Source organism: Python bivittatus, unplaced genomic scaffold (assembly GCF_059951505.1).
Source record: "Python bivittatus isolate LINGU-HERP-01145 unplaced genomic scaffold, Pbiv_v1 ctg000020_np1212, whole genome shotgun sequence".
Classification (NCBI taxonomy): Eukaryota; Metazoa; Chordata; class Lepidosauria; order Squamata; family Pythonidae; genus Python; species Python bivittatus.
In genome coordinates, this window is record NW_028277030.1 from 63,126,343 (window position 1) to 63,153,874 (window position 27,532).

The window sequence follows — 27,532 nt, forward strand, 5'->3', positions numbered from 1 at the left end:
AGCAGACTTTCAGAGGCCCTGGCTTCCAGCTACTGCTCTTAAATGCCAGGTTGGTCTGTAATAAGGCTTCCCTCATCTGCGATTTATTTGTGGATGAGAGGACTGACCTGGCATGTATTACCAAGTCCTGGCTGGGCCCGGAAGGGAGAGGGGTCTTTTTGGAGATATGCCCAGCCAGGTTTCAGATGTGGCCCCAGCCAAGAACCCAGGGCAGAGATGGTGATGTGCAATTGTCATCCGAGAATCACTTACAGCTTTCAAGGGCACTGCCCCACAGGTCACCAGATGTGAGACTCTGTTCATGAAGTTGGGCTCTAGGGATCAGTTGGGATTATTGCTGTTGTGCCAGTCTCCCTGCTGCAGAACAACCTCCTTGTCTGAGCTCCTTGACTTCATTTCCAGATTGGTGTTAGAGTTCCCCAGACTTATGGTCTTGGAGGACTTCAATCTGCCTTCCTGGGAGTGGGGTCTGAGACGGCTCAGGAGTTCATGGCTACCATGAAGGCCATGGGCCTACCCAGGTCACCCAGAGCCCGACACAGGACAATGGTCACACACTGGATCTGGTATTCCTGTTAGGGCAGTGGCTATATGATCTGCAATTGGGGGAGCTTTTGGTGTTCCCCTTGTCATGGTCAGATCACACCCTGATTACCATGAGGTTCTCTGGCACTGCTGTCCACTGCAGGGAGGCTGGACCCATTAGATTGGTCCACCCCCAGTGACTGATGGACCCGCATGGGTTTCAGAGGGAGCCGGGGTTTGTTCCTATCAGTTTGCTGCACAGTCCATCTGAAGCTTTGGTTGCCACTTGGAACAAGGGGGTAGCTGAGGCATTGGATCGGATCATGCCCATGTGACCTCCCCTCTTGGGGATCCTATCACTCCTCATGGTTTCCAGAGGAGCTGAGGGAGATTAAACTGGAGAAGAGACATTTAGAATGTAGCTGGCACTCAACTAAGGACAAACTCAACCAAACATGGGTCAGAGCCACTATTAAGGCCTACCTTGTGGCAGTAAGGGTGGTGAAGTGGCAGTACTTCTCCACCCTTACTGTCTGCAGATTGCCACCCCGCAGCCTTGTATCGGGTGACATGAGCCTCTTGGGTAAAAGGGGCCTGGGGAACCTTTTGCAGGGATGTGTGAAGGAATTTGCTCGGTATCTGTTGGACAAAATTGCTCGGATTCGCTTGGAGTTGGATGCTGGCCTTACTGCAGGTCTGCAGGAGGTGCCTAGGGTGGAGTCTTGCCCAATTATCTGGGAATAGTTTGAACCTGTTGGACCTGTGGAAGTGGACAGGGTCCTTAAGACTGTTAGCTCAGCCAACTGCTACCTGCTCTTTAGATCCATGCCCCTCCTGGCTTGTGAAAGCAGCCCAGGGGTGGGGTTGTGTGAGTGGGTTCTGGCAGTGGTGAATTTTTCTTTGAGTGAGGGGGTTGTTCCTTGAACTCTTAAGGAGGCTTTGGCTTTGGTTCGCCCCTTCCTCAAGAAGCCACCACTGGACTCCAGGAAACTGGACAATTTTTGTCCAGTATCCAACCTCCCCTTTTTGGGGAAGGCGATTGAGAAGGTGGTTGCGTAACAGCTTCAGAGGACCTTGGATGAAGTGGATTATCTGGATTCTTTTTAGTCAGGATTCAGACTGGGTATGGAATGGAATGGAAACAGCACTGGTTGCACTCATGCTCTGGTCACCTCCCAGTTGGACTATTGTAATGTGCTCTACATGGGGCTGCCCTTTAAGAGTATTTGGAAACTTCAGCTGGTGCAAAATGCAGCAGTGCAAGCAGGTACGTGTGTTTCTGCTAGAACACATGTTACACCTCTGCTTTGTGGGCTGTATTTTTACCAGTTTGTTTCCAGGTCAAATTCAAGGTACTGGTATTGACTTTGAAAGCCTACGTGGCATAGGACCAGGTTACCTGAGGGACCGCCTCTTCCCAATTACATCTGCCTATCCCACCAGATCCAGCAGAGAGGGTATGTTACAGGTTCTGTTGTCAAGGGAGCTACATGTGGCGGGCCCTAGGTGGCAAGCCTTTTCTGCTGTGTGCATCCACATTGTGGAATATACTCCCCCCTGAGGTGAGGCTGGCTCCATTACTTCTGATTTTCTGCAGGTCCCTCAAGTCCTGGTTGTGCCATCAGGCTTGGGGACCCCAGGGGACTGGTGAACTAGGAGGTGACTTCATTATTATTAACATCCCTTCACCTACTACTTTGTCTTAGCTCTGTTTTTCATAGTTTTTATGTTTTTAATAATAGTAATTATAATTGTTTTAAGTATTTATTAATTGTTTTAGCTTTGTTGTACGCCACCCAGAGTCACTTGTTTTGTGAGATGGGTGGCTATATAAATTGGACAAATAAATAGATAAATAAAATTCTGTCTCAAGTGCAGTTTTCCTATACAAGCATTACAGCTCTGTTGATGAGCACGTGTAGAGAGATTCTTTTCCTGCTGGTAGAAAATCTTGCTTTTCTTTGCTTGCAGTCTCTCTCTTCCCTGAAGAAATGACTTTGCCCTGCCATCATGCCATTTTAAATTGAGTACATGAATCGTAATTTGATGGATTGGTAACTTCCCTGAACTCAGTTGCTTTCCAAAACACCAGCCATGGTTGGAGAGTTGGACACTGGTTCAGTACTGCTATTTCTGTCCTTCTGTTGCTCAGCTGGAGGGTGCATGGATTGCCTCAAGTGGTGTTTGTTGTATTTTGAGATTGGCAGTGAGGAGGAGGATCACGGGTTGGATTGAAACTGAGTCTGGAAACTCTGTCATTTGAAGATATACTCAAATTCTCTATCTCACAATGATGAAAATCAAAGCAGCTCACATTTATTATTGGGTTGTCCTGTCAGGACCAGTTCTATAAAGCTGCTTTTGCAGCCTGGCACCATTCTCATGTGTTAGAAGACAACTTCCATAATCTGCAGCTGGCAGTCCCAGTAATGGCAACTGACTGGGGGAGATGGCCTTGAAGAGTTAAGGTTCTGGACCCAATGGGAAGAGAGTTGAGGTCAATATAGCCCAAGGGCAGGCAACCTATAAATCACATGAGTCTCTGAAAATGCACCACTGAAATACAGTGACAAAACAGTTGAATTTCAGCAATAGTTTTTTTTAGTACAACTCTCTGTCCCCCGCCCCCTATCAGGAAAAAAAGGTGGGAATGGAAGCACAGGGCATTTGGGAGGGGAAATACTCCCATTCCCACTGTTAACCTATAAGTGCCAAATTTTGCAAAAATGTTCCCCAGAATATAAACCACTCTTCTGTGAATTTTAGTCATACAACAATTACATTATCAAGCAACATAGTATTTTGTTTGTGCATGGTGAAGGAAAATGTAGAAGATTCATCTGAGTTATACTGTGTCTGTGTGAGTGTGTGTGTGTGTGTATTGTTTGTTTGTTTTATATTTGTATTCACTGTCAAAGCAAAATGACATGACTGAATCTTTGCATTTGTGCTAGGCTTCTGAAGAACCATCTGTCTTCAGAAGTGTCAAAGTACTGTTAAGACTTTAGAAATAAGAGTTAATAAGTAGCAATTCATTGAGTAGAATGGCATCCATGCAGGAATTCTTGAAGAACTGAAAGAAGAAACTGTTAGTTTTATAATTAAAAATATGTAAGATCAGAAAGTGTTAAATAGTTCACCATAATCCTGTTAAATGAATTGCACTGTGGAAGATCTTCACCCAGTAGCTTGGAGAGCCAGTGTTGGTCAGTATCACCAACATGGAATAGTCTAACTGGGTTAAATGATAGCTTTAATACTTTTGAGTGTATTAAAATATTTGCAAATAGAGTGATCCTGTAGACATTATATAACGTACATAGTCCCTGGGTTAAGAACACCCAGTTTAAGGACAACCCACAGTTAAGAATGGAGCCTATTGTATTGTAGCAAAATTTGAGTTAAATACACAATGATTCAAGTTAAATATACTGTACAATGGTTCGAGATAATTACACAATACTACTTATACAGCATTATACAATAATACTGCTCCGACTTACATACAAATTTGAATTAAGGACAGACCTTGGGAGTGGAACTCATTGTTAAACTGGGGACTACTTGTATATCTATTTTTGCATGACATCCAAATAAATACAGCATACATCACCTTCTGGTTTGGTCCTTTGATAGAAATCAGAAGAGAACAAATTGAATATTTTCATGTTAGAGAAAATGTATTTATTCATCAATTATGCTGAGTTATGGTAGATTATGATGAATTAGGAAAAACTGGGTAAATCCAGAAGACATGAAATGTGTTTGTGTGTGATTTTTTGTGAAACATTTATATTTGGGCTCAAGAATGTCATTACTTTCGATGTTTCTCTCAGTAGCCATACTCTTTCTATAATAAGTTCAAAATTATCACTAGAACTCAGGAAGAAGGAAGAACCATTGGTCTATCTAGTTCAGTACTAGCAAACCTGGCTGACTGTGAGTTCCTGGGATTTCAGATCTGAATCTTTCCCATCTCTGCTTGAAGAGTCTACAGACTGAACCTTAGTTTGAAGCACGCCTTTTAAAAGTACTGAGAAGTTATTTGCTAGGGATTGTAATCGCTGTTCCATTAAGATAGACTCAGACTTGAGTATTTGATGCGTATTTTCTTTTGAAAATTAAATCTCAGTCCATTGCAGAATATTGGGGTATAAGTTTTACAAGGGTGTTCATTGCGACGTTGCAGTGGAAACTGCCCCTTTTGTTCATGTGTTACAACATTGCGTGCAAGTGCATAAGAGGTGGACACATACTTTGTCACCTGGGTGCACTTCTGGATTCAGCAGATGCCTCTGTATGTGCACTCTTTAAAAACAAAAAACAATATAAACCCTGTGTTGTCTTTTCTGATGACATGATCCTGGGAAAAAATGATTTTTCATTCATTTCATGCACAACATAGAGATCACAGATGAAAACTGCTCTTTAATCTTTCATCAAATCTTGATCATCGTTAACCAACATGGCAGATCCAAGCCGCACCCAGAGAATTGTCACATAAACAAAACTGTCCCAGCTTACTTCACTATTGGGAGTAGATCTTCAGTTCATCTTTGAAGAGTTAGTGGAGATGCTTTGTATGTGCTCAGTATTCTCCCTTTCCAAATTCTACTTTAAGGAGTTTGTAAAACAGTGATATCATGAGGTCCATTGGTTAAATTGGGTTTTGTGACCATGCACTCATTTTTCTGTTTCCTTAAACATGTTTAATACCCGCTTTATGCTGTTTTATGGGTAATATCTAGTAAAGCCTGGATTTCTGTTTCTTTTCCTCCTCGTTGCTTCTAGGGGACAACAAAGGGGAGGAGGTAATGGCATCTTTGGCTGTTCTAACAAAATTGTTTCTCTGTCTTGTTTCTTTTAGGGAGCTCCTGTTGTCTGTAGCTTTGGGACAAGTCTTATCCCTGCTAATCTGTGGTATTAGCCTAACCAGCAAGTATTTGTCAGACGATTTTCATGCCAACACCCCTGTCTTTCAGAGCTTTCTGAACTACATTCTCCTATTTTTGGTCTACACCACAACATTAGCTGTTAGACAAGGTAAGTGGCATTTGCCGCATGTAGACTGGTTATTATATCAGTTCCTGAAATTTTACATGGCCTCATCTTTTTCCTTTATATTAACTTCGATCTTGTCCCATAACAAAATATACTGTAGTATAACTAGATATGATTTTAAAAAGGCAATAAAATGATGTGCTGATGTAGACAGGAATAGGTTAATTGTTACCAAGGTGCAAAATCACCATTACATGTTTTGCTGGTATAAAGTACTCTCAGAAGAACAGACTTTTGATGAATATATTCCTTAGAAGAAAATCTTATGATTTTAAATAATAGAAAGCTGATAGATGAGTTTGTAGCTCATCTAAGGGAAAAAATTAAATAAAACAGAGGTGATTGCTTAGGAGGTTGTCTAGAAAGATATTGAAATGATGAGATGGATTTCTTTGATTTCCTATTAAATAAGGGCAACATTTTCATGTTCACTGTAATGTAAGTAAATAGAATTCTATTCATGTGGATTTTCCTCTCCTTCCCAAAATTCTTGATGGTCAGAGGAGCATCCAGTATGGCATGGGAGTTGCAACAGGAGGTAAGGAAGAATGGAATTGGGAGGGGTTTCTAATCATGGTGAAATACCTCAAGGCAAGCCAGGCTTTTGTCTTCAAATACTTGAATTAGGCTAGCCCAACTTAGTGCCTTCCAGATGTTAGACTACAACTCATATAGAGGATCCAGACAGTTCCATTGGAGACCAAAGCATTGTGGTTGGCTTTAACTACAGAATGGCAAAGATGAGTAAATCAAATGTACAGTAGCTATTTCAAATAGCATGAATCCACCCAGTGTGTGTGTGTGTTTTAATTGGAAAATTCTTAATAAAACTGTTTGCTGATGAGATGCACCCCTCTCCCTCTCCCTCTCCCTCTCCCTCTCCCTCTCCCTCTCCCTCTCCCTCTCTCTAAATGCTTCTCTATCCACGAAGACTTACAATTGCACCACTGTGGCTTTGCACTATTAGTACAGCATCACTTGATATCAGTCCATATAGCTTCTGTAGTCTTCTGTGCCATATTTCATACTATTATTGAGTATCCCACATCCATCCAAAGCACCTTCTCAGACATGGAGAGCAGAAAGTAGGAATGAAGCTTCTCTGAAAAGCTAGTTTCTGGTAAGAGCATAAGTATTGTCCATTTGTACATGAGTGCAGAACCTCAGCCTAGGGCCAACTGTAGCCCTGCAAAATCATGGGTCTGGTCCCTCATAGCTACCAGTTTGCTGCCAAATGGTACATTTAGCATGACAGAAAGGAAAAATGATTAAATACACAGGGAATTATATTTTAATTGTACTTAATCAAACACATTCAACAGTGATATTAAATTGATCATTTATGAGTTATGTCACAAAATTCCAACTGGCTAGGAAAAAAGGACACATCATTACATTAGAACAAAAGAACCTGTTGGATTTATTTATGTAAATGGTTTATAGAGCCGTCGTGATTCTGGGTGACATACAGAGATTAAAACCAGCACCATCAGAACATATAACCTGGCACCCTGGTTAAAATAACAATCCCCCCCAAAGCAAAAAGCCATATCACCAGCAGAGCTTGCTTAAACTCTTGGCTAAATACCTGGGAAAATAGCCAGGATTGGATACAACCTGTTGTTTTTAAAACACATAGGCAATATAGTGCCCTTCAGATATTTTAGACATCAATTCCCATACCCATTTCTATTACTTCTATCAGTTCAGGCAGATAGGGGTTTGAAATTCAAACATGAAGAATTTTATTTTATTTTATTTTATTTTATTTTATTTTATTTTATTCAGCTTAGGTGCCACTCAACTCCAGTCAATTCTGGGTGGCTCACAGGATAAAAACAAAACAGCAAATATACAATAAAAAAGAGCATATAACTATAACTGATGGAAAATCCAGTCAACAACACGAACATGTCATACATTCACACAGTTGGATTGTGATATTAGGTTGGCTAACCTAAAATACTAGGAATTTCCCAGTCTTCTTGATGCAATCCAGGGTAAAAAGCATTATAGTTTGGCAACTCCCAATTTTCTCAATAATGCAGCTGATATTACTGCAAAACAAGGGAAGAAAATTGAAGTGCATAAGTAAAACATTACCTTGCTGTTTGTTGGAACCCTTTTAATATAGAAGTCCTCAGTTCAGCATTTGGCTTCTGTGAATTATTTATGTTTTTCTTCCAAGAATTTGCAGATGCTTCTGTCTCTGGGTTGTCTGCAAGCAATCAATGCTTCCTTCCTTACTCTGGTTAATTTCCAGTGGACAAATTAGTGTTCGTTTCCATTCTATTCCTTTTGCCTAGTTCTATTACACCAATAGGATAGATTGTTACAAAAATGATTTGCAATTCACATTAAGGTGAACAAGTAGCTGTAAAATCTTAGCAGACTTAATATAAAACATGAGCCTTTGCCCTTGAGATGTCCAGTTTGCACTACCCAGATCCCACTGATTTGGCACAGAGATGGGCCTATAGAGTTAGCAATCAGGATTTTGCTTGTTGACTGAGTGCAAAGATGGGCCAAGGGCTCCATTAACTTATTACCCTGGGAATAGTTTTACCTCTGCTCTTCCCTTGAGCATTCCCCGCTCTTCCCCAAGCCACAATATAGGGAAGAAGGATTGAATACCAAAGGGAAAATTCTGACCATCCCTGCAGTTATTCACACCAAGTTAAATGGTCCACTTGCCTGGAAGGAGCAAGTAAAAGAGCCGCTGCAGTGGGTCAAGAGACTATTCCAGTTGCTGTTTACATAGGCAAGAGGCAGTGAAGAAACCCTTGCCTCTGGTTTTTTGGCTCACCTAAGGATCCATATGTTAACAAGTGTGGGTGTAAAGATAATTCTCAAGATACGTTTTATTAGAAAATCACTTTTCTGCAGATTTCCAATGCAAATTAGGCCTGGAGCAAGCACTCAATGATTTACCAATATGTATTCAAATGAATGCCACATATCCATGTAGATGTATTCACAGGTAATGGAAGTGCAGTCTTTACTGTGACGTTGTTTGCTGTTTTGCTTGATGCACAATATAAGTGGCATGACTTCATAATATTTACTATGTTTATCAAATTGAGAATCATCTTTTGGCTCACACTTAGAGCTAAGTGAAAGTACTGAATTTCATTTTGTTTTGTATTATCTTTAATTATTTTCATCCTGTTTTCACTTCCATTATTGTCTAGAAGTGCTTTCCTTTTTGGTGAACTTTTGAGTGATCCTCTAAACTTTCATCTATTTTCATTAAATCTGAACTGTGTTCTTCTTGGACTACAGAGAAATCAATTCTTCTTTTTCTTACTGGTGTTTCAAGAATTCCCAGAGCGACGTGTAATTTTAGTATGTCTGCTGTCAGATATCTAGATGAGAAGCAATAGTCAACGAATGTCCTTGGTAAGGAAACAGAATCATTTCAATTTCCTTTCCAGGGATAATTGCATATAAAAAAGGACATAAGTACTTCATATGTTCTTCAAAAGAAAACAAAAAAGCCATTTATCTACATTTGACTTTTCAATTCTATGCAACTAATTAATTGTGTGCATTTAATTGAATTCTAATTGGTGGCCTTTTTTTTTTTTTTTTGCTGAGGCATTTTCTCCCACTCTACACTGCCTTTGATTGTTCATCAGTGATCAGTTCACCCATGCCTTGGTGCCAAAGGACATGTGCACTCTGGTGTTCCTCTTGCCAAGCTATGTCCCATAATAGCTGACCACTAAGCTAAATATAGACAGAACCACTTTTCATACTGTTTGCAAGCCCTACTCTATGGGGCTATAGGGTAAAATTATAGAATAATCATTTTAGCAATATTTAGTTCATTTATTCTAATTTTAATTCAGGTTAATTTAAATAATCTCAGGTTCAATTTTTGTCCCATTTCATTCTTGTGGTCCCACCAGCTTTTTTAGAGCATGGCCCCCAAGATATCATTGCAAAGCCCTGTGTGGCTGTTAGCATAAAAAGGCTCTGGACCTTTGATGCCAAAGTACTGGACCTCAGTATAGCTAAAGATGTGCAAAATCTGAGAACATCACCAAAAAGGGAACCCCAAAGCGGAAGAATTCTGAGCAATGACTTGTAGGCTGGCTTTGGATCAGCAGAGAAGCTTCCTGAAAATTGGACCCCAAAAGCTATTTTAGACAGCTGCATTCAATGTTCGGAACATGGATGAAAAGTTCAGAAACATGTTTGATTTTTAGGCTGTTTCACCAAAGAATCTCATTATCAAAGACGCAGATTTCTGCATGAAAATTGAAAAACACCTCCCCATCACAATGTGGTTCCTAATTTTTGCTTGGGGTTATTGAAATAGTAGCTGTAGAAAATCAGAATGATCCACCTTTTAAGTAAGAAGATACACCTGATATCTAGCTAACGCCTTTTTCACAGAAAATGAAGCAAACTTTCAAAGGATAATAAAAGTCACAGCCCTGGGAAAAATCCTGATACTGTTTTACAAGGTCTTTTTGAAGCAGCCATTCCCATGGGATGTTCTCATAAAAAGCTGTATTTAAAAGCATTCTGCTTGCACTTTTCAAAGCATCTCCTTGTGATGCCTCTTTTCCCCTACCAATGCAAAACAGGTATTACAAAGCTACTATTTTTAATTATGATTATATGTGAAGAATTTGAGCTGGTGCAGTACAAGAGGCAAAAAGATAATTCTTTCTGTTTTTCATTATGTAACCTAAGAGTAATATTTGTTCCTCATTTCCCAACCCATATGTGGAATCCAAACCTAGGATACCTGTTGTATAGGAATAAGAATCTTTTTCTCTCCCCTCTCCCCTTCCTTTCCTCCACTTGCTTGCCTGATTAAAAGATTGGAAAGTTGAAAAAGCTTGCACTTTTCTTGTTACATTTTCTGAGGAAACTTTGAGTTGCCATGAAGTGGTCAAGGGTTTGCATTCTGCTTGAAAGCTGCTAATGGGAATCCATGCCCATTTTTGTGAACATAGGACTTCTGGGGTAAATCTCATACAGTCTGTCTAGAAGCAACAATAACCCGTGACTCCATCTTGGAGGACTTTGGAAAAAGATGATGGAGGATTTTACTATTTCGGTTTTTATGCTTACAGAAAACCCTCACAAAGTTAAAGCGGCCCTGCAGAATCTCTCAGCACTGAAAACTATTAAGCAAAATGTTGCTGAGAAAGTTATATACATACAGAGAGAGCTGACAGAGATTTCAGTGTTATAGGTTTGTACTATAGAATTTGCTTATGATTCATATGGTATTGAGATGATAAATCTTTTGTTTTATTTTAGGGCATCATTTGATAACGAACACATTCAAATTCTGTCTTGTGAAATTTAAAAGCTGAGTAACTTGGCACCCGTGCAAGCTAAATGCTTATGGGGATGTTAGAGTTTTGTGTAACCATAGGATTGTGTAACTTTGTTGTCCAATCAACTCTGAGTTTGCATAATGCTGCTGTCATTGCAGGCTAGGAGTTCTACAGGTTTTGCATAGCTCCATAACAACAACAAAATAGTATAAATGCTTGGAGCAGTTTAATGGGTTCAAAAGATATAGAGTGTTATTAGATGTAATTACATCTAATAAGAACATACATGTTTGTGATTTTATTTTAGCCACAACTTCAAGAAATATAGAGAAATTAACTATTTCCCCCTTCATACGTCTTATTCCATGCAGCAAAGGAAAGGGAAAATTATATTGACTAATGAGAGTAAGACAGCACAGTATAATTGTCTGACAAAACAAGAAGAATTGCAAATATTGAAATATGGCAAAGTAAAATAAAGCCTGCAAGATTTTCAGTTCTTATTAAAACAGGAGTGTTTGCCATGGGACTGCTCAAGCTAATCCCTCCACCCCATTTGTCACTCCAGTGGTATCTGCAGAGGGGGGGGAAAAAAACCTTGAAGGGTTTCAGCTTGTATGGAAGGCAGCACACGTATAGTTGTACACACAGAGGCTCTCCTTCTGCAAAGGGCTACGTCAACACACAACTGCTTGAAGAAATCCAATGTTATTTCTGGGGAGGAGGGCCAAGATTATTAAGAGGACCCACATTATGAGGGACATAGTGTAAATAATAACTGAGAAGGACTACAAATCATAACTGCATCCCAGATATCAGAGGCAGAGCACGCCCGTAGGAAAGCTAAGGAGTCATGTTTTCCAACAAGTTGCCACTTCTGGTGGGCTGCCAGTCATGAGTTTATCTAGGCAGAAATAGAGCCTTATGTCTATTGTCCATTTTTGTAACACACACACACACGCCTCTAATAATTCATTATTGGAAGCCAGAACATACATGTATGTAGAGATCTGCATATTCAGACCAGCCACCTCAAAAATGAATAGTCCATTTTAAGTTTTCACCAGGTTTTCATTTTTCTTTGTCAGATGATTTGTACGTAAAAAACATATATTTTCAGAAAGGATGCATATAATCTTTCATTGTTTGAAATTTTTAAAAAAACATGCATTCACAATCCAAATCTTTAGAAAATACTCAGTTTTTATGTACTTTGAAGTGGAAGATAGATTTAGATTGAATTCTTTTTCTCTTCTTATGCAAAATGGTATAAATATACTGTTCACCTCCTCATTAGATTGAGTTCTAACATATGCTTCACATGAAAAGTGATACATCCATGTAAACCACTGCTTTATTAGCTGCAATGGCTCCAGAAGGCTTCTGGGTGCAATTCAAGGTGCTGGTGATCACCTATATAGCCCTACATGGCACAAGGCCATGTTATTTGTGGGACTATCTATCTTCAGTTGTCTCTGCTCTGCTCTACTCATCCCACTAGATCTATCAGATTGTGCATACTTCAGATTCCTTCTGATGATATGACCAGTGTCATCTAATGGTACCCAGGAGATGCGTCTTCTGTGTCGCAGTGCTTGCCCTCTGGCACAGCAGTCCTCCTGAGATGCAAATAGCCCTTACTCTGTTGGCCTTTTGGAAAGTCTTAAAAATCTGGCTCTTCTCACCAGTGCTGGGACCAGGATGTTAGGTGAACCTGACCTGCAGGTACAGAGTGTTTTGTGGGCATTGGCACATTGTATTGTTTGGAAGGTTTTGTTGTTTTTTAATTGTTATTTTTGATTCAGTGTTGATTTTTAATATTCTGTTTGCTGCCCAAAGTCATGAGAATGAGATGGGCAGCTACGTAAGTTGTATAAATAAATAGTGTTCCTTTTCAGTTGAAATGGAATGTTCAACAAGAATGTCATTGTATTGTGCAAATATGCTACAAATTAAAAACACAAATGATGTAAGCAATTTAATAAAAATGAAGATTATACAGAGCAAAGACCCCAGAGCTACATTTTGCTTTATATTGGTCCTGGTGTTTAAGATCCTGTGGCAAGTTTCTCATCTCATTTGATTTCCTTTGTGAATTTATGAGTGTCTCTACCTTAGATTTATTTTATCCAGTAACTCTGGATTGGGATTTTATCCAATCACTGAGTTGGGATTAGAAAACTCTGATGTGATCTTATTGTGAACTGTACTTAATTAAGCATTCATTGGGAATTGGGTGTCCGCAAAAGTGAGGATAGCTATTATGGAAGAGCTGCTATATTTTGACAAGAATCATGGTCTATCCTAGAGGTGCATAATCTAAGGACCTCCAAAAGCTTTGGGTACAGTCCTTAGAGTTATCACTAGCTTGTAATTTTGTGAGAGGAAAATTGCTAAATGCATCACTGGAGAGGAATTAGCTACTCTTAATTAAATGTAAATGAAATGAAATTGAAATTAGTTTTTGTAGACTTGGGAGTGTAGCTTCTGGCACATCACTTAAATACTAAGTGTGGCCTTTGGCTTTGGAAAAGTGGTTATGCTCTAGTCTAGCAAAACATCTGAACTAATGAGACTTGGGCTGCAGTCCCGAACATATTTATGGAGAGTAAGCTCATAGGGCCCATTGGGACTGATGTCTATACAAATGTGAACAGGATTGGCTGTTAGTTAAAATATCAGGCAGAAACAGTTGCACCCTTGCCCTTATTACTTGACAGAAATTCCGCCAGCTGACATTTCCCAAGGCAACTGGCTTCACAGCTGAAGGAAATTCTCACTGTGTGATTTAAGTAGTTCTTCAACAACAGAGCCCCAGCTTGAGTTTTGGCAACATAAATAAGAGGATTAATGGAAGAAACACCAATTTCACACTTCCTTGTCCTGAGGGAGGGATGTTTGAACTCTTTTAAACATTATTTGTTGATATGCCCGAGTTGTACTGGAACAGAGTCAATCATGTTATAAAATCATGGCTGGTGACATCTGATGGGTAGTTAACTGATTTTTTTCCCTGCAATATGATGTCTTCCAGATATTTTGGATTACAACTCCTGTCTGTCTCAACCAGCATAATTAATATGTCTGGGGGAAAGGTATTTGGAGGGCAGCTGCTTATGATGTCAAGCTTATTCTCTGTGTGGTGAAGGGCCATAGAATACCCTGTGAAAAGAATCCCATTAAACTTCCTTTTTTATCAGTAGAGACAGTCTTTCCCATCTCCTCATTGTGATCTTCCTTGTTTTCCACACACTGAATGTAAAGATATTCCCTTTGATATAGGTGCGGTATCCTACAAAAGTTCACATGGAGAGAGAAAAACCATCCTTCCTTTCATGCACAGTTAATTTGTGGCAGAAGAGAAACAATTGTCTCCTTTGGTTGGAGCAAAGGGAAAAGCACCAGTAGGACCACCAGGACTTTTCACTCTAGCTGTATGCCTGTAGTTTCTCCATGTGATTTGAGAGCCAAGACCCAAGGAAATCCCCAGTGTTACAATTTTCTTCTCTTACCAGACCTGCTATGGTGGCCTCAGCCAGCGTCACACAGGTGATGGTATTCAGGAAGAGCCAGGCCACTAGAAGAAAAGTAAAAAGTACAGCTGGACAGCTGGGTTGCAAACACTTTCTTCAGGCAAGAATCAGAGTCAAAGAAGGATTTGGAGCTTGGGAAGACTGCTGCCAAACAGGGTAGATAGGTTGCTGAATACCTTTCAAATGACATACTACATAAAGACCAAGTGAGCAGTTAAAATGTCTTCATGGAACCCTAAACTGAAGTAAACAGGAAGATTTTAAAAAATTAATTGGTGGTTGACTTGCTTATTCGATTTGATTCATTATGTACAATCAAAATGGTGGTAACTCTTAGTAACCACATAGATCTCCAGGATGATCTGTTCCCAGCCTGGCTCTTCACATTTCTATCCAACTTCCTGGGGGGGAGGGGTTCCTTTCCTCCCACCTTTCCCAGCAATATGGACTTCTCAAGGAGCTGGGTTTTCCCATAATATGTCCAAAATCAGATAATTTTTTCAAATAATTTATTAAAGATTACAGATAAAAAGAGTAAAAACTATACAAACTGTGGAGTCCTTGGGGTTCTCTGAGCTTGGTTGTTTTCTTGCAAATGTTTCATTACCCGGCTAGGTAACATCTTCAGTGCACAACATTTCCACAGTGCATAATGCTCAGAGAACCCCAAGGACTCCACAGTTCAACCCTGAGCTACACATATTCTCTTCTATTGGTGGTATACAAACTACAAAAATATAAGAGGGAGGGAGGGAGGGAGGGAGGGAGGGAAGGAAGGAAGGAAGGAAGGAAGGAAGGAAGGAAGGAAGGAAGGAAAATAGTGTGAAAAAGAAAAAAAGAGAACTTCTCCCTTCATCACAATTACACATGAATTTAAGTAGTTTGTCACTATTGCTTAAGTTACAGCATATACCCTCTTCACCCCATATCTCATCTCTTAACTAAAATAAAACAAAATCCAAAAACCTTGTAATTTGTTCCTTATCAGCCAAAGTCCAGTAAGGGATGTCAGATATAACTAACTATCTTAACCTGGATCAAATAAGCCAACCTTATGTTCCTTCCCTATGCTTTTAACAATTTTAATTCTTAACCCCTTCAAATAGAGTCCCAGAGCTTGATTTCTTCTCATCTTTTTTTTTTTTTTTTTTGGTCTTTTCCCGAAAAATGGGAAATGGGAAAAAAGAGACATGTAGCTCACCATGACTCTCAACTGGAAGCTCCCAAAATCAGATAATTTGAGCCAGGTCATTTGTGCCTCAAGTGAGAATTCTGGATTAATTTGTTTTATGATCCTTTTTTTTTTTTTTCTTGGCTATCCATGGTATTCTCAGGAGTCCTTTCCATCACCAAAGTTCAAAACCATCAATATTCTTTCTATCCTGATTCTTCACACTCCAACTTTTGCTTTCAAAGTGTCAAAGGGAAAACCACTGCCTGCCCAATTCTGATCTTTGTAGGTAAAAATACATTATGGCATCTGAATATTTTTTTCCAAGGCCCGCATTGCTTTTCTACCAAGTATTACTCTGTGGTTTATTTCATGACTGTGGGCTCCTTTATCAGTGATAGTCAATCCTAAAAATAGAAGCTATCCACCATTTCAATGTCTTCATTATGAATTCTAAAACAGTGCTATTCTTACTTCATTTTTCATGCCTTGAGTAGTAAACAGTGTGATCTTTGATTGAAAGTGTCTAATTCCAATCTTTTTCAATTAGTGGTGCCTGATATATCAATGCATAGTTGATTCATTTTGTTTTTCATTGTGTTGAGTTTTCCCATGTTCATGCTTCTTATGTTTTATTTTCCCACTGTGATTTTGTCTTTGAGTCTTCAGATTTTCTTCTCCTGCATGGCAACATCAACAACTAGGCTTCCTTAAGGCTTTAATTTAGCCACTCATAAGCACTATCCATAGCCCAAAAGATCTCAGCAAGTCTTCAGTAGTCTTTTGAGTGCCATCCAACCCATCATCCAGTACCATGTTGTTAATAACTTTATCTGGTCCATCCTTGTGGTTTTCTTGGTAAAATGGAGTGGGATACTACTGCCTTCTCCCATGCAGTATCAAGTTATACCTTTGCCATTGCCACTAAAGTGATCATCCACCTCCAGCATCTTCCTCTATCATTGTTACCCAATATAGGTGTCTGCTTGCTTTTGCTGGGCAGTTGGGGTGATCTTCACCCCTTGGGTGATGTTGCTGGGAAATATATGCACTTGGTGTACACTCCCGCATCCTTTCCTCATTTCTCGCAGAAATATATCCCCTCCCCTTGCAGTATAGCAAGACTTGGCACTATAGCAGGATTTGTGTAGGGTGTGTGTGTATGAATTATTTATAGCAGATCACTTGTGCTTGTGCTTTCTGTGAGTGAAGATGAAAATGATTTTTTTCTCCCTCTCTTTACCATCATTTTGAAAAGCAAAATCACATCCCTTTCCCTCGGTTGTTGTCTGACAAATAAAGCTCCTTGCAGCAAAGTACACTATATTTCTGTTCAATGCTTGCTTAACACTGTATGTGAAACATATTCTTTGTCTCTCCCATGATTCTCTGACTCAGCATGAAAGCAAGCAGCATCAGAAAAAGCTGGTGAATAGCCATCGTGGTTTAACTAGGCAACCTTCATCTTTTTCTTCTTTTCAGTTATTTGGGAGTAAATATCATTGAACTGTGGGGGACTTATGCTGAGTAAACTGGCATAGGATTATGGAACTGCTACAATGAAATGCCCTAAGTGGTAGGAATTAGGAGTTGGGAAGAAAAAAACTAGAAGAAAAACCCTGTGTTAGTTTTATAGACGGTTAAGTCGATAAGATCACAAGGGAAGTTGCTGAATGAGATTTAGCAAAAGCAACAATACATTTTGCAATTTACAATGGTGCTATAAAATCACTATGATAAAGACTTTTGAAATAACATATTTTACTGTGTATGACCTTATACCAGTCATGACTTGAGGGCTCATCAGTCAGGCACCATCAAATTATTTCTCCTTCTACCCAGTTTTTCATTTTCAGAATATAAATTGCTCCAAGAATGCTGTCTGGATAGAGTAGATGGCTACCAAACCCAGATATAGATTGTACCCCCACACCCTTATCGGAGTATAATAAGAGAAACAGAAAAGAGCACATTAACTAATGCATTGTGTCCTCTGAAGACTATCGTTTTAGTAGAACTTCAGGAAAAAGGGTCTCTTAGCTGAGCACCTTGGGCTGGAAAGGCTTGTTGCAGGATGCTCAACCTGCTGTTTTCCAAATATCTTGGACCTCACATTCAGTCAGTCCCAGCCAATGTGGCCAATGATAAAGAATTGTAGGAACTGCAGTACAATACATCTGCAGATCATCAGGTTCCTGGACTCAGGCTTAAATCTCTGTTGTTCAGTTCAGAAAGCAGGCACCACTGAATATTTAATTCTTTCCTGAGGCCAAGCAGCCCCACATCAGCAAAGCAAGCCCATCTTCACAAATAGTAACATACAAGCAACATGGATTCGTTTTTACCCTTAATAGACCACTCAGGACCTTATATATGCATGCATGCATACAGCAGACCCTGTGAATGTACAAATCAGCCTCAGGCAATGGTGGGTTCATTGGTGTGCTTCTGCTCCAAGTGAGGGACTTCAGTTTGAGGCATACTGTACAGATGCAAGCAAGAATTGTGAGAAAATCCATCACACAAATGCAAAGAATAACCTCCTGGTGTGTGCTAGTTGTATTACTTCTTCTTATGTTGGGCATAATGTTATTGATGCCAACTCTTTTATGAATGCAAGCAGAGTGCATAAAAAGGGGAGAAATCTCACCTGGGAGTGGTGTTAGAATTCATAAGATGGTTTCTGCTTAGTAAACAGATTCTCCTTTTCCTTTGCCCAGAGGATAGTTGATGGTTATTTTGTGAAAGTGCAGCAATATTTGAGCTAAGTAGTTTCCCATTTTATCCAACACCAATTTTCATTGCAGTTTATGAAATATTTAATTATTTATCAGTTCAAGCTGTTAGCTGCTAGCAGGCATAGAGGCTTATGCATGGCACATTTGTAGGGCACATTTTGAAATCTGGTTCCTTGATGGTAACTCTACTGATCAAGGACCGTAAGTCTCATTTTTGCCAGAATGTCGCTTTGCATGTGAGGAATATAAAAATTCAAAAGAATAAAATTTATCCTCACCATTGTCTTTCTCATTTTATTTTTTAAAAATCATATTAGAAGTACTAAGCAGTGCCTAGAGGGACTTTGACCTTCTATGGTGTATTCATGAAATCCGATGCTCGGTGCCATTCTTCTCTTCAGGAGCCAAGAAGAGCTGGAACTAGGGGTATTGGAAGAACATCCTGTCCAGATCCCTGTTTCCCAGGACACTGAACTGCATCCTTCCTTGAATGTTGTGATGCAGTCCTCAGTCATTTAAAAAATAAGATATAAATCTAGGAATGTATTCTTTTGAGAGAAACTACATGACATTTGCCCAATTTTTCATCAGGAGTATAAAGGTGTGCCTCAAGACCAAGCTTCTCCATTTTGGCTTTCTTTTTGTAAAATAAATGATGACATGGTGTAATGTGTCATGGGTTGTTGTTCATCTGAGGTTGCATTTACCTACTTTTGAGAACCACTAAGGACCAGATAGGACAGGAAGGCCTGGCGCAATATGGTTCATGGGGTCACGAAGAGTCGGACACGACTTAACGACTAAACAACAACAACAAAGGACCAGATGATTTTTATGATGTCCTGATATATAAAACCATAGAACTCAAAGAGGGTGTACTTTCTTTTTCATACGACTGTATTTCATGATAGTCTACCATCCTCTATTCACAAAATCTGGCTCTACCTATTGTTTTTTGGAATCAGCCAAGAATGACTAGATGCTGTCATCTAGCTGAACATATATAGTGCTTAAAAAATAGTCAAGTAGGAGAATATTCACAATTATTCTGTATTATTTTTTCAGGAAATTGTTCAGTTGTTTTATGAAAATGGCTCAGATTTCTTTGCTGTTGAATGGAGGTTTCTTTTCGGTCTCCTAAACACTACATAAGTAGAATTGCTGCTGTTATCCCTGTTCTTGCCATTCTACCAGGCAAAAGAGGGAGTAACAGAAAAGTAGAGCTCCTACCATATTTTTCATCAGCTTCACTTCTCTCCCAAGTTTGACCCAGTAATCATCTATCATGCTCGGGCAATGACAGAGATTTTTAAAAAGCAAGGGGTGTGTGTGGTGGTTTCAGCACAGATTACCAGAAATGTTTGTTTCCATTCAAAACCAGAAGAGTCAGCAATTTAGAACTGTGTCACAATAATAAGTTAGTTGTTACTTAGTCATAATTTTTTAAATTGCCACCTCATTTTGCTTGCCTTCTTTTCCCCTTTCCATCTCCTTTTGTGTTTGAAATGGAAGGGAAACCTGAGGATCAAGACTTAATTTTTATTAAACTTTAAGCTACTCTGGCCAAAGACTGGGGTACAACACAACAACAAGGAGGAGAAAAAGTTACCGTATTTTTCCGTCTAAAAGACAATACTTTTTTCTAAAATTGTTACACTAAAAATTGAAGGGCGTCTTATGCAAGGAAGTAAGCTGAGGAGAGAACCACACGGTTGCAAAACTGCCCATGCTTTGTTTCTGCAAACAGGCTTCCTCCAATCACGAGTGAAACTGCCAATAGCTTGTCTCTGCAAACAGACTTCCTCCAATCACAACCCTTATGTAACTGACGTCAGCTGATGCTGAACAAACCAATTGGAACACATCCCATTGGAGGTGGAGAGCATGTAGGCAGTGCACAGATGTGACAGGGACCGGTAATGTCAGAGCATTCTGAGCCCATAAAGGTGTCGGAAAATAAAAAAATAAATAAGCGAATGTCTTACTGTGCAAAATTCAAACTGAATGTAATCAGTCATGCAAAAGAGCATGGAAATAGAGCTGCAGAGAGACAGTTTGGACCTCCTTCCACTGAGTGTATCATGTAAATGTTACCTAATTACTAAATAAAAATGTGTTCTGCTTTAACTTCAAAATACTGATTTCTTAATTTTGGGTTAGAAAAGTGGGGGTCGTCTTATACATGGGGGCATCTTATTAACAGAAAAATACGGTACTTCCTTAACTTTTTACAGATTTCCATGCTGTAATTTAAAGTACCCACTAAAATAGTCATTAGTTTTAGAAAGCCAAATTAAAAGATCAAAAAGAATTTATTCCAATCCTTTTTCCAGATGGCAAGACAGTCACTTTTATTTACCAACCCTGTGCAGAATAGCTTCCTCAGGTCTCCCTCACCTTGTGTTAGCATCCAAGTCAAACAACCTGGCTTCCAAATTACATAGCCCAAGGTGACTTGAACCAAAGCCCTATTCAGATCTCTGTGCTGCTCAGTTGGACTTTAAACGCGAAGAAAATCTCCTACCAGCCTTCCAAAATGTTGGGAAGTAGACCATTTGTACCTCCAAACTGTAAAATAGGAGTGTTCATCTAGATATTGTTGCTCAAATTTTTGTAGGATTTAGCCAGAATGGGCAATCATTGATCCAATTTTCCTAAGACATAATGAGTATTAGCAAATAATTGCCAATTATTTCCAACAGCATCTGGACAGCCATAGCTTACATAGTTCTGGGAGGTGGTGGTCCCAAGCAGAAGCATTTAAGGAAGAGGTTGGGGCTAACTCAGATGGAACTCTCTTCCGTCTCCTGCTTCACTATAGAAGCTTTTTATGGTGTAGGGGTATCAATTGTGTAGTCACAATGCTTTACCACAGGGTAGGGACACTTTTTCAGAAGGACTCTAACTTGCCTGTCTAAGTAGATGAATCAACTGATCTGTGTCTACATGATAACCCTTGAAAGAATGTTTATACTCATCATATTTGCCGTAATGTCATTTCATAGCACATAAATACAGATTAACAGTATCTTCTCCATTTGGTGCATACAGTCTTTCATCAGAGTAAGTGAAAGGCAGAATCAAGTTTCTTTCAAAATCCCCAGTGTTGAACTTTCACTTTTATTTTTTAAAATTTATGTGTGTTTAAAAATATATAACCACTGGGCTCATTTAGCATTATTTAAAACATGTGCACAATCAGTGTAACATACTGCATTCCAAATTCAAATGTATTCAGGAAATCAGGGGAAAATATTACTTAATTTCACTGTTTGATGAGGTTTCTGCTTTAAGGAACTGAATAGTCCTTAATGATTTTCTGTGCAGCTTCTATTTAAAGCTGAAAGTGCCTGTGAAAATAGTCATGAAGCAGCTTGGATTTTTTTAAAATATTTTTTGTAATTTCCTTAGTTGGAAAATGTTAAGGCACTATTATTCTTAAAAGTCTTGGGTTGTTGTAGATGACTATGGAGACAAGCAAGCCAAGGATATTGAGAGCAGATTGAGCAAGGGGCAACAAAGAGATGAACAGTCTGAAATTGATCACCAGGGATGATCTTTTATCAGAAAATATTTTTTAATCCAACTCATGGATTAGAAAATCCATGGGCACATGAGTGAAAGCAAAAATTAGGGTATTGTTTTTAACATAGTACTTTATTTGTGCTCTTTTGACAATTGCTGCAGAAATGTACTGGCTGTTCCATATTCTCTAATACACATAAATGATTAGTTACTCTGATACATGCTATAAAGGGCCCCCAGTCTATAAGGGAAAAGAGAGAGAAACAGAAGAAAGAAATGATAAAAATCACTTTCATCTTCTTATACATACAAAAAAAAGAGGAAAATCTGGATGTGTTAATCTGCAGCTGGAATAACTACCATACATAACAGCTCTTAGTTTGACCAGTTTTCTATAAGTAGTACTTACACAAATTACCTGTAATGGTATGTGGGAAAGACTTTGGGAGACAGCATAGCCCACAGCTGCAGAAGGCAGAGTTACAGGCTCAGGGGGGACCCTCCCTAAGTTTTGGGGTTGTAAAGATGACATTGGGAGAATTGTACTTTCTGACTTGCAAGATTGATGCCAGCCTTCCCAGGTAGACCAGACAGTCAATATAACCAGATAAGCTAATTCTACTTTATTATAAAGCTACATTAACAGACTCTTACAAGTCTGAAAGTACAGTTCTCCCACCATCTCCTTTACAGCCTGAGACACTAGGGAAGGTCCCTTCTGAGCCGCTTGCCTCACCCACTATCCAGCTGTGGCCTATACTCTCTCTTATCTAACCATTCCGTAGGCAGCATCTCTTCACCCCATGTCCAAGGTCTTTCCCACATACCATTACATTACCAGTACATTATATATATACCAGTGGATTATAGTCTGTAATTTACAATTATTTATTTAGTTATTAATCAATCAATAAAAGTTCATATCCATACTGTTTGTGTCTCCAGCCAGGCACCTCTTACCTGTTTTTAAGAGAACACAACAGGAAGTAAAAATGTATTTATTTCCTGTGGCTTCCATGCCACTCAATTCCCAAAGGCTTTGAGCAAATGACATTCAATAAAGATTGAAGTAAAAGCATAGTAAAAAAAGAAAAGAAAAACTTGCAAATGTAGTAACATATATACAGCACCCCCAATTGGGGGAAGGCTATGCTTCCTCTGCCCCCAAAAACTCTCTTAAAGAGCTGCATCTTTATGGCCTTTCAGAAGCCCAATGAAACAGAGGATCCTGGGATGACTGGGGGAGAGCGTGTTACAGAAGAACAGTGGGGCAGAGAAGGGATCTGAACATAAACGATGGTATTGGTTTTTTGATGTAGCCTTTTTAGGTAATGATAACTGTGGTGTCTGAGGAATAGAGATAGATCCTGAAACTCATATCTTTATTAGCTTGTTGTGAAATAGGGCATGAGGCTTATCAAACAGAGAGCTGCAATTATTGCTATCTACTGTTGCAATCATAGGAATTGCTGTAGTCATTATATCGGTCTGTGCAAATGCCTTCCCATGGAAGCTTGTGACTGCTAACAATTGGCCTAACAAACTGAAATATTGTTACTTGAAGATTTATGATTTGATTATTTCATTTGCCCTTGAAAGATGATAAGCCTATTATTTTTTCTAATTTGTCATGATTCTGATTTAGGGCCATTTCCTTTCCTCTGATGGCTTTTTTTGAAAAGCTGTAAGACAATTTATTTCTGGGAGAGGGAATGGCTGAATGGGTAAATCTGTACTTCAAGCAAGTTTTGAAAGTTCTCCAGTGATTTATAGCTACTTACCTTGAAACAAATAAGGCAAACTTTTCCCATAGTGTCTTAGTGATACTCTCCATATAGCAGCCATGGGGGAAGGGAGATGGAGAGTTAGCCCAGGAATAGATAGAAGGTAGGTGATGGCCAGCAAGAGCTGAACAGGACACCTGCTTCCTGTAATTGAGAAATAGAGACACCAAGTCACTGGATGAGGCTGTCTTAAGCAGGGGCTGGCTAGCTAGCCAGGTCAATTTTCCTGAACAGGTAGTTGTCCCCATTGAGTTTTGTCCCCACTGAGTGATTGATGTGGCACACATTTTTGAAAATCAATTTGTGGCCTATTGTTTTCATCTGAGACCTGGTATTCACCACTTTATCTCCTTCTCTTTCCACAAACACTTCCTCCCCTGATATCTTCCAAAAGTAGCAAAAACCAAAAAAGTCCCCTGAACTATAATATACAAACATCTTGGAGGCGCACAGAATGTAAAACAACCTGTAAATGTGAAAACTAAGATGATGATGATGATGATGATGAATTAAATCTATGTGCTGCCTGTCTCCCAGTAACTTTGGGCATTTGAATGGTCTTTTTTCTTCCCTTGATCCCACTTTATGTTCCTTAGAGGAAATAGCTGATCTTTCTACCAGCTGTTTCTATTTCTGACCAACCTCCTTTTTTAACCAGCTCTGGAATGGCAAATTAGTGCCAATCATTCTGTCTCTTTGTGTTCCATAAGCAAATGCAGGTCTCCTTACAATAGCATTTGGTGTTTCTCAGTCCAGTGCTTCATCTGATTTATTCATTCCAGCTGGGCATAATAATATTCCCCAGGATGATTTCCTTTCAAAGCTGACTGCTCCTTGAATCAGTCCATTAAGCAGACAGGCTGCAGGCACATGTCAGCTGGAGATGTGATGATGGATTACAAGTTACCAAAAAGAGGGAGGCAAAATGGTGTGATGGTTCCTGAGTTGACACAAATTGGACTTCGGTTCTGCTCATTTCTGTGCCTTCTGCTTTTAACTTTGACCCAACTCTTTCAGACAGCAATTCCATATTCCATGCCTCTAGACAAAAACATACTCCATTCCTAGACATCCTTTTCCTTGTCTCAGGAAGTAAAATTCTGCTACGTGTATCCCTCCCCATAAAAATGGGGCAGTTTGCTATGAATCAGCTCCTTACTGTGGACCTTCAGCTTAGCTTCATCTTACTTTCAGTGATGGAAAAAAATGACTTGTTTCTTTATTTTGACTCCTGGGAAAATGTGCATTTCAGAGGCACCACCCCTCTCATTCTTAATAACACAGGAGGAACTCACATAAGTCATCTCACATAAATCGCTCCTGACTGATGCACCGGTAAAGGCTTTGTTGCTTTAGAAGCATTTCTGCTGTATTTGTTGAAAATTATGAAATAGATTTCTGAATTCTTAATTAATAATTCCCCAGTTCAGTGGCCATATTTTAAAACCAGAACTTACAAAAATAAGATAAGTAAATTTTGTAAAAATGCAAAATGAGTAGCATTTAATTTCACAGTGAATAAGATTTTTCTGAATTTGGTGCAGCTTGTCTTTGTGTAAGCAAGTTCAGAGTTGAACCCCCATGGCTGACTTATGTTGAGGAAACATGGTTTGCAGAGCAAACTTCCTCCTCCATGGCTGTAAAATAAGAAATTCTTTCTCTTGTGCTTCCTGGTATAAAAGAATAGGTCATCTTGTATGGGGGTGGCAGCAGCACCAAATCTGGTAAAACAGAATTAACATGAGTTAGAGAGATATGGTTCAAGACACACACTTAAAAAAAAAAAACTGGGTGCAAATATCCTTTTGAAATTCACTAATTTGTGGGCAGGGATATTGGGTGAACAATTTCTCTGGATTTCACGAGGGAAAGTTCTCCAACAATATCCCAAGAATAGGCTTCCCTCTTTAGCCATTCAGTAACACTGGTTCTGAAAAAGCTAACTAGGACAGGCTCCCTCCTGGCGCATTCCTGAGATTTCACTGAAGAATAGAAAGCCAGGAAGGTAGCAATCTGCCCAGAGATTATTATACAATCTGGGCATTTACAGACACTGAAACTAAAGAAATGCAAGAACACCCCTTTCCACACATGAGAATTGCTCTAATATTCTCTTCTCCTTTCTGAAGCAAATTCTGTTTTAAAAAAAATGCAGGGGAATTTCTCTGCCCATGACTAACTTTTTCAACTGTATCCTCCCCTGTGTATTTAATAGCTCAAAAGGGCTTAGAGCAACTCAGAACCAGTTTTGATCCAGCACTGGGTTAGCAGCAGGTATTCCCTTGCTGTAACCCAGGCTGCCTTTTCTTTCTTTCTTTTTTCCTTCTGGTTCTCAGGTTTGTTGAATATTCAGCAAGGAATAAAAAAAAAAAAGATCAGTTTTAACACCAGGGGTATCTGCAGATATGGTCAAAAATGGTCAAGATGGTATGGGGTTATTGAACCTGTGTTGCAGATAAAAAAACAGGTGGAATTTCAATCATCCCATCACAGCCACTATCTTAATTTTTTTTCTACACCCTATGGACTTAGTAATTTGGTTTCACTTTGATTTCTCCTAATTTACCTCTCTCTACAATTAATTAATTGACTCCCTACTGATTCCTTGATCTCGTCTTTTCTTCCTATCCCCTTTCATATGCCTAGAATGATTTTTTGGTACTTATTTATCACTTTGCTATTTCTTCTTCCCTTTAAGAAATACATTAGTTGTTTTAACTTGCATTTTTCCTCCAGCTCTGGTAAATTTTATTTATAAAAGCTTAGCTCAAAAAAATATATACATTTTAACCTGAGTTTAACATCATGCACTTGTTTCAAGTATGTGTTATTTGTAGATAGTGTACCACTTCTGGCAAGGAACTGTAAGATTTATCTTAAAAGGTTATTATTTTGAAAAGCACCAAGTATTTTTTTGTTGACTGAAGTATTATGACCTTTACAATTGGTTTTGCTGCTAGAACAGGCTACATACACATTTGACCGAGGTTCTGCCATAAAGTGACATGATATCACTTTTTTTTTTTTTTTTTTTAATCTGCGCTCAGTCGTTACCGACTCTGCAGTGACTGCTTGGACGAGTCCTTGCAGTTTTCAAGGCAAGTGTTTCGGAAGTGGTTTGCCAGAGCCTCCTTCCTAGAGCAGAGCCCAGCTGGCGAGCGCAGGAAGCAGGGTTTCCATTGCTTCACGCCTTTTTCGGGCGCGCGCGGTTTTTCGCGCTTACCGGCAACTGCTCCCGACTCCTTTTTTGCAAGGCACCGCCAGCATTTTTCCTCCCACTGGAGTGAGAGTACCCATTTATCTACTCACGTGAGTTTTCGAACTGTTGGGTTGACAGGAACTGGGGAGGAAACAGGAGCTCACCCTGCTAACGCGAAGGCTGGACTCGAACCGCTGAAGTGTCGACCATTTCTGGCCGGCAACTTTCAGCGTCATTAAGCCGCTGCGCCACCACGTCCCCCATGATATCACTACTCCTACTATAAATAACACATGCCTAAAATATTTGTATTTATTCTTTAATATTTTAAATATAAAGTATAGAAAGATTACTGATAACTCTGTTTAAAAGTGGATGCTTGTAGGTTGGTAAGGCATTTAAGCAACCGTATAAAGGCACTTATGCAAAAGGATGGGGGGGAACATGACCTGTTGCTTCAACAACCAAGATATTATTGAAAAAGTGATTTGGGGGTTGCTCTTGCTTTCAAGACTCTCACAGAGTTGGACTGTGAGCAACTTTTATAATGAATTGATTGCTGTCATTGTGAGGGATATGTTTTTCAAAGCGGATTTTTGCCTTGATATATACCAGTATTCTGTTTTGTCCCTGTAATGAAGCCAAGGAGTTGCTGCTTTGTTTTCAACGATACTTGAACCCACCCTAGTATCGAAT

The 27,532-nt window shown here is 39.3% G+C and overlaps 1 protein-coding gene across 1 annotated transcript in view; it reads left to right on the forward strand.

Annotated features, from left to right (window-relative positions):
• The window catches only part of SLC35F1 (solute carrier family 35 member F1), a 216,407-nt gene that overhangs the window by 105,686 nt on the left and 83,189 nt on the right, over positions 1-27,532 (forward strand). The window contains exon 2 of the mRNA XM_088139919.1: positions 5,393-5,568. Coding sequence (XP_087996045.1) covers positions 5,393-5,568 — 176 coding nt within the window. The remainder of the gene's footprint in view (positions 1-5,392; positions 5,569-27,532) is intronic.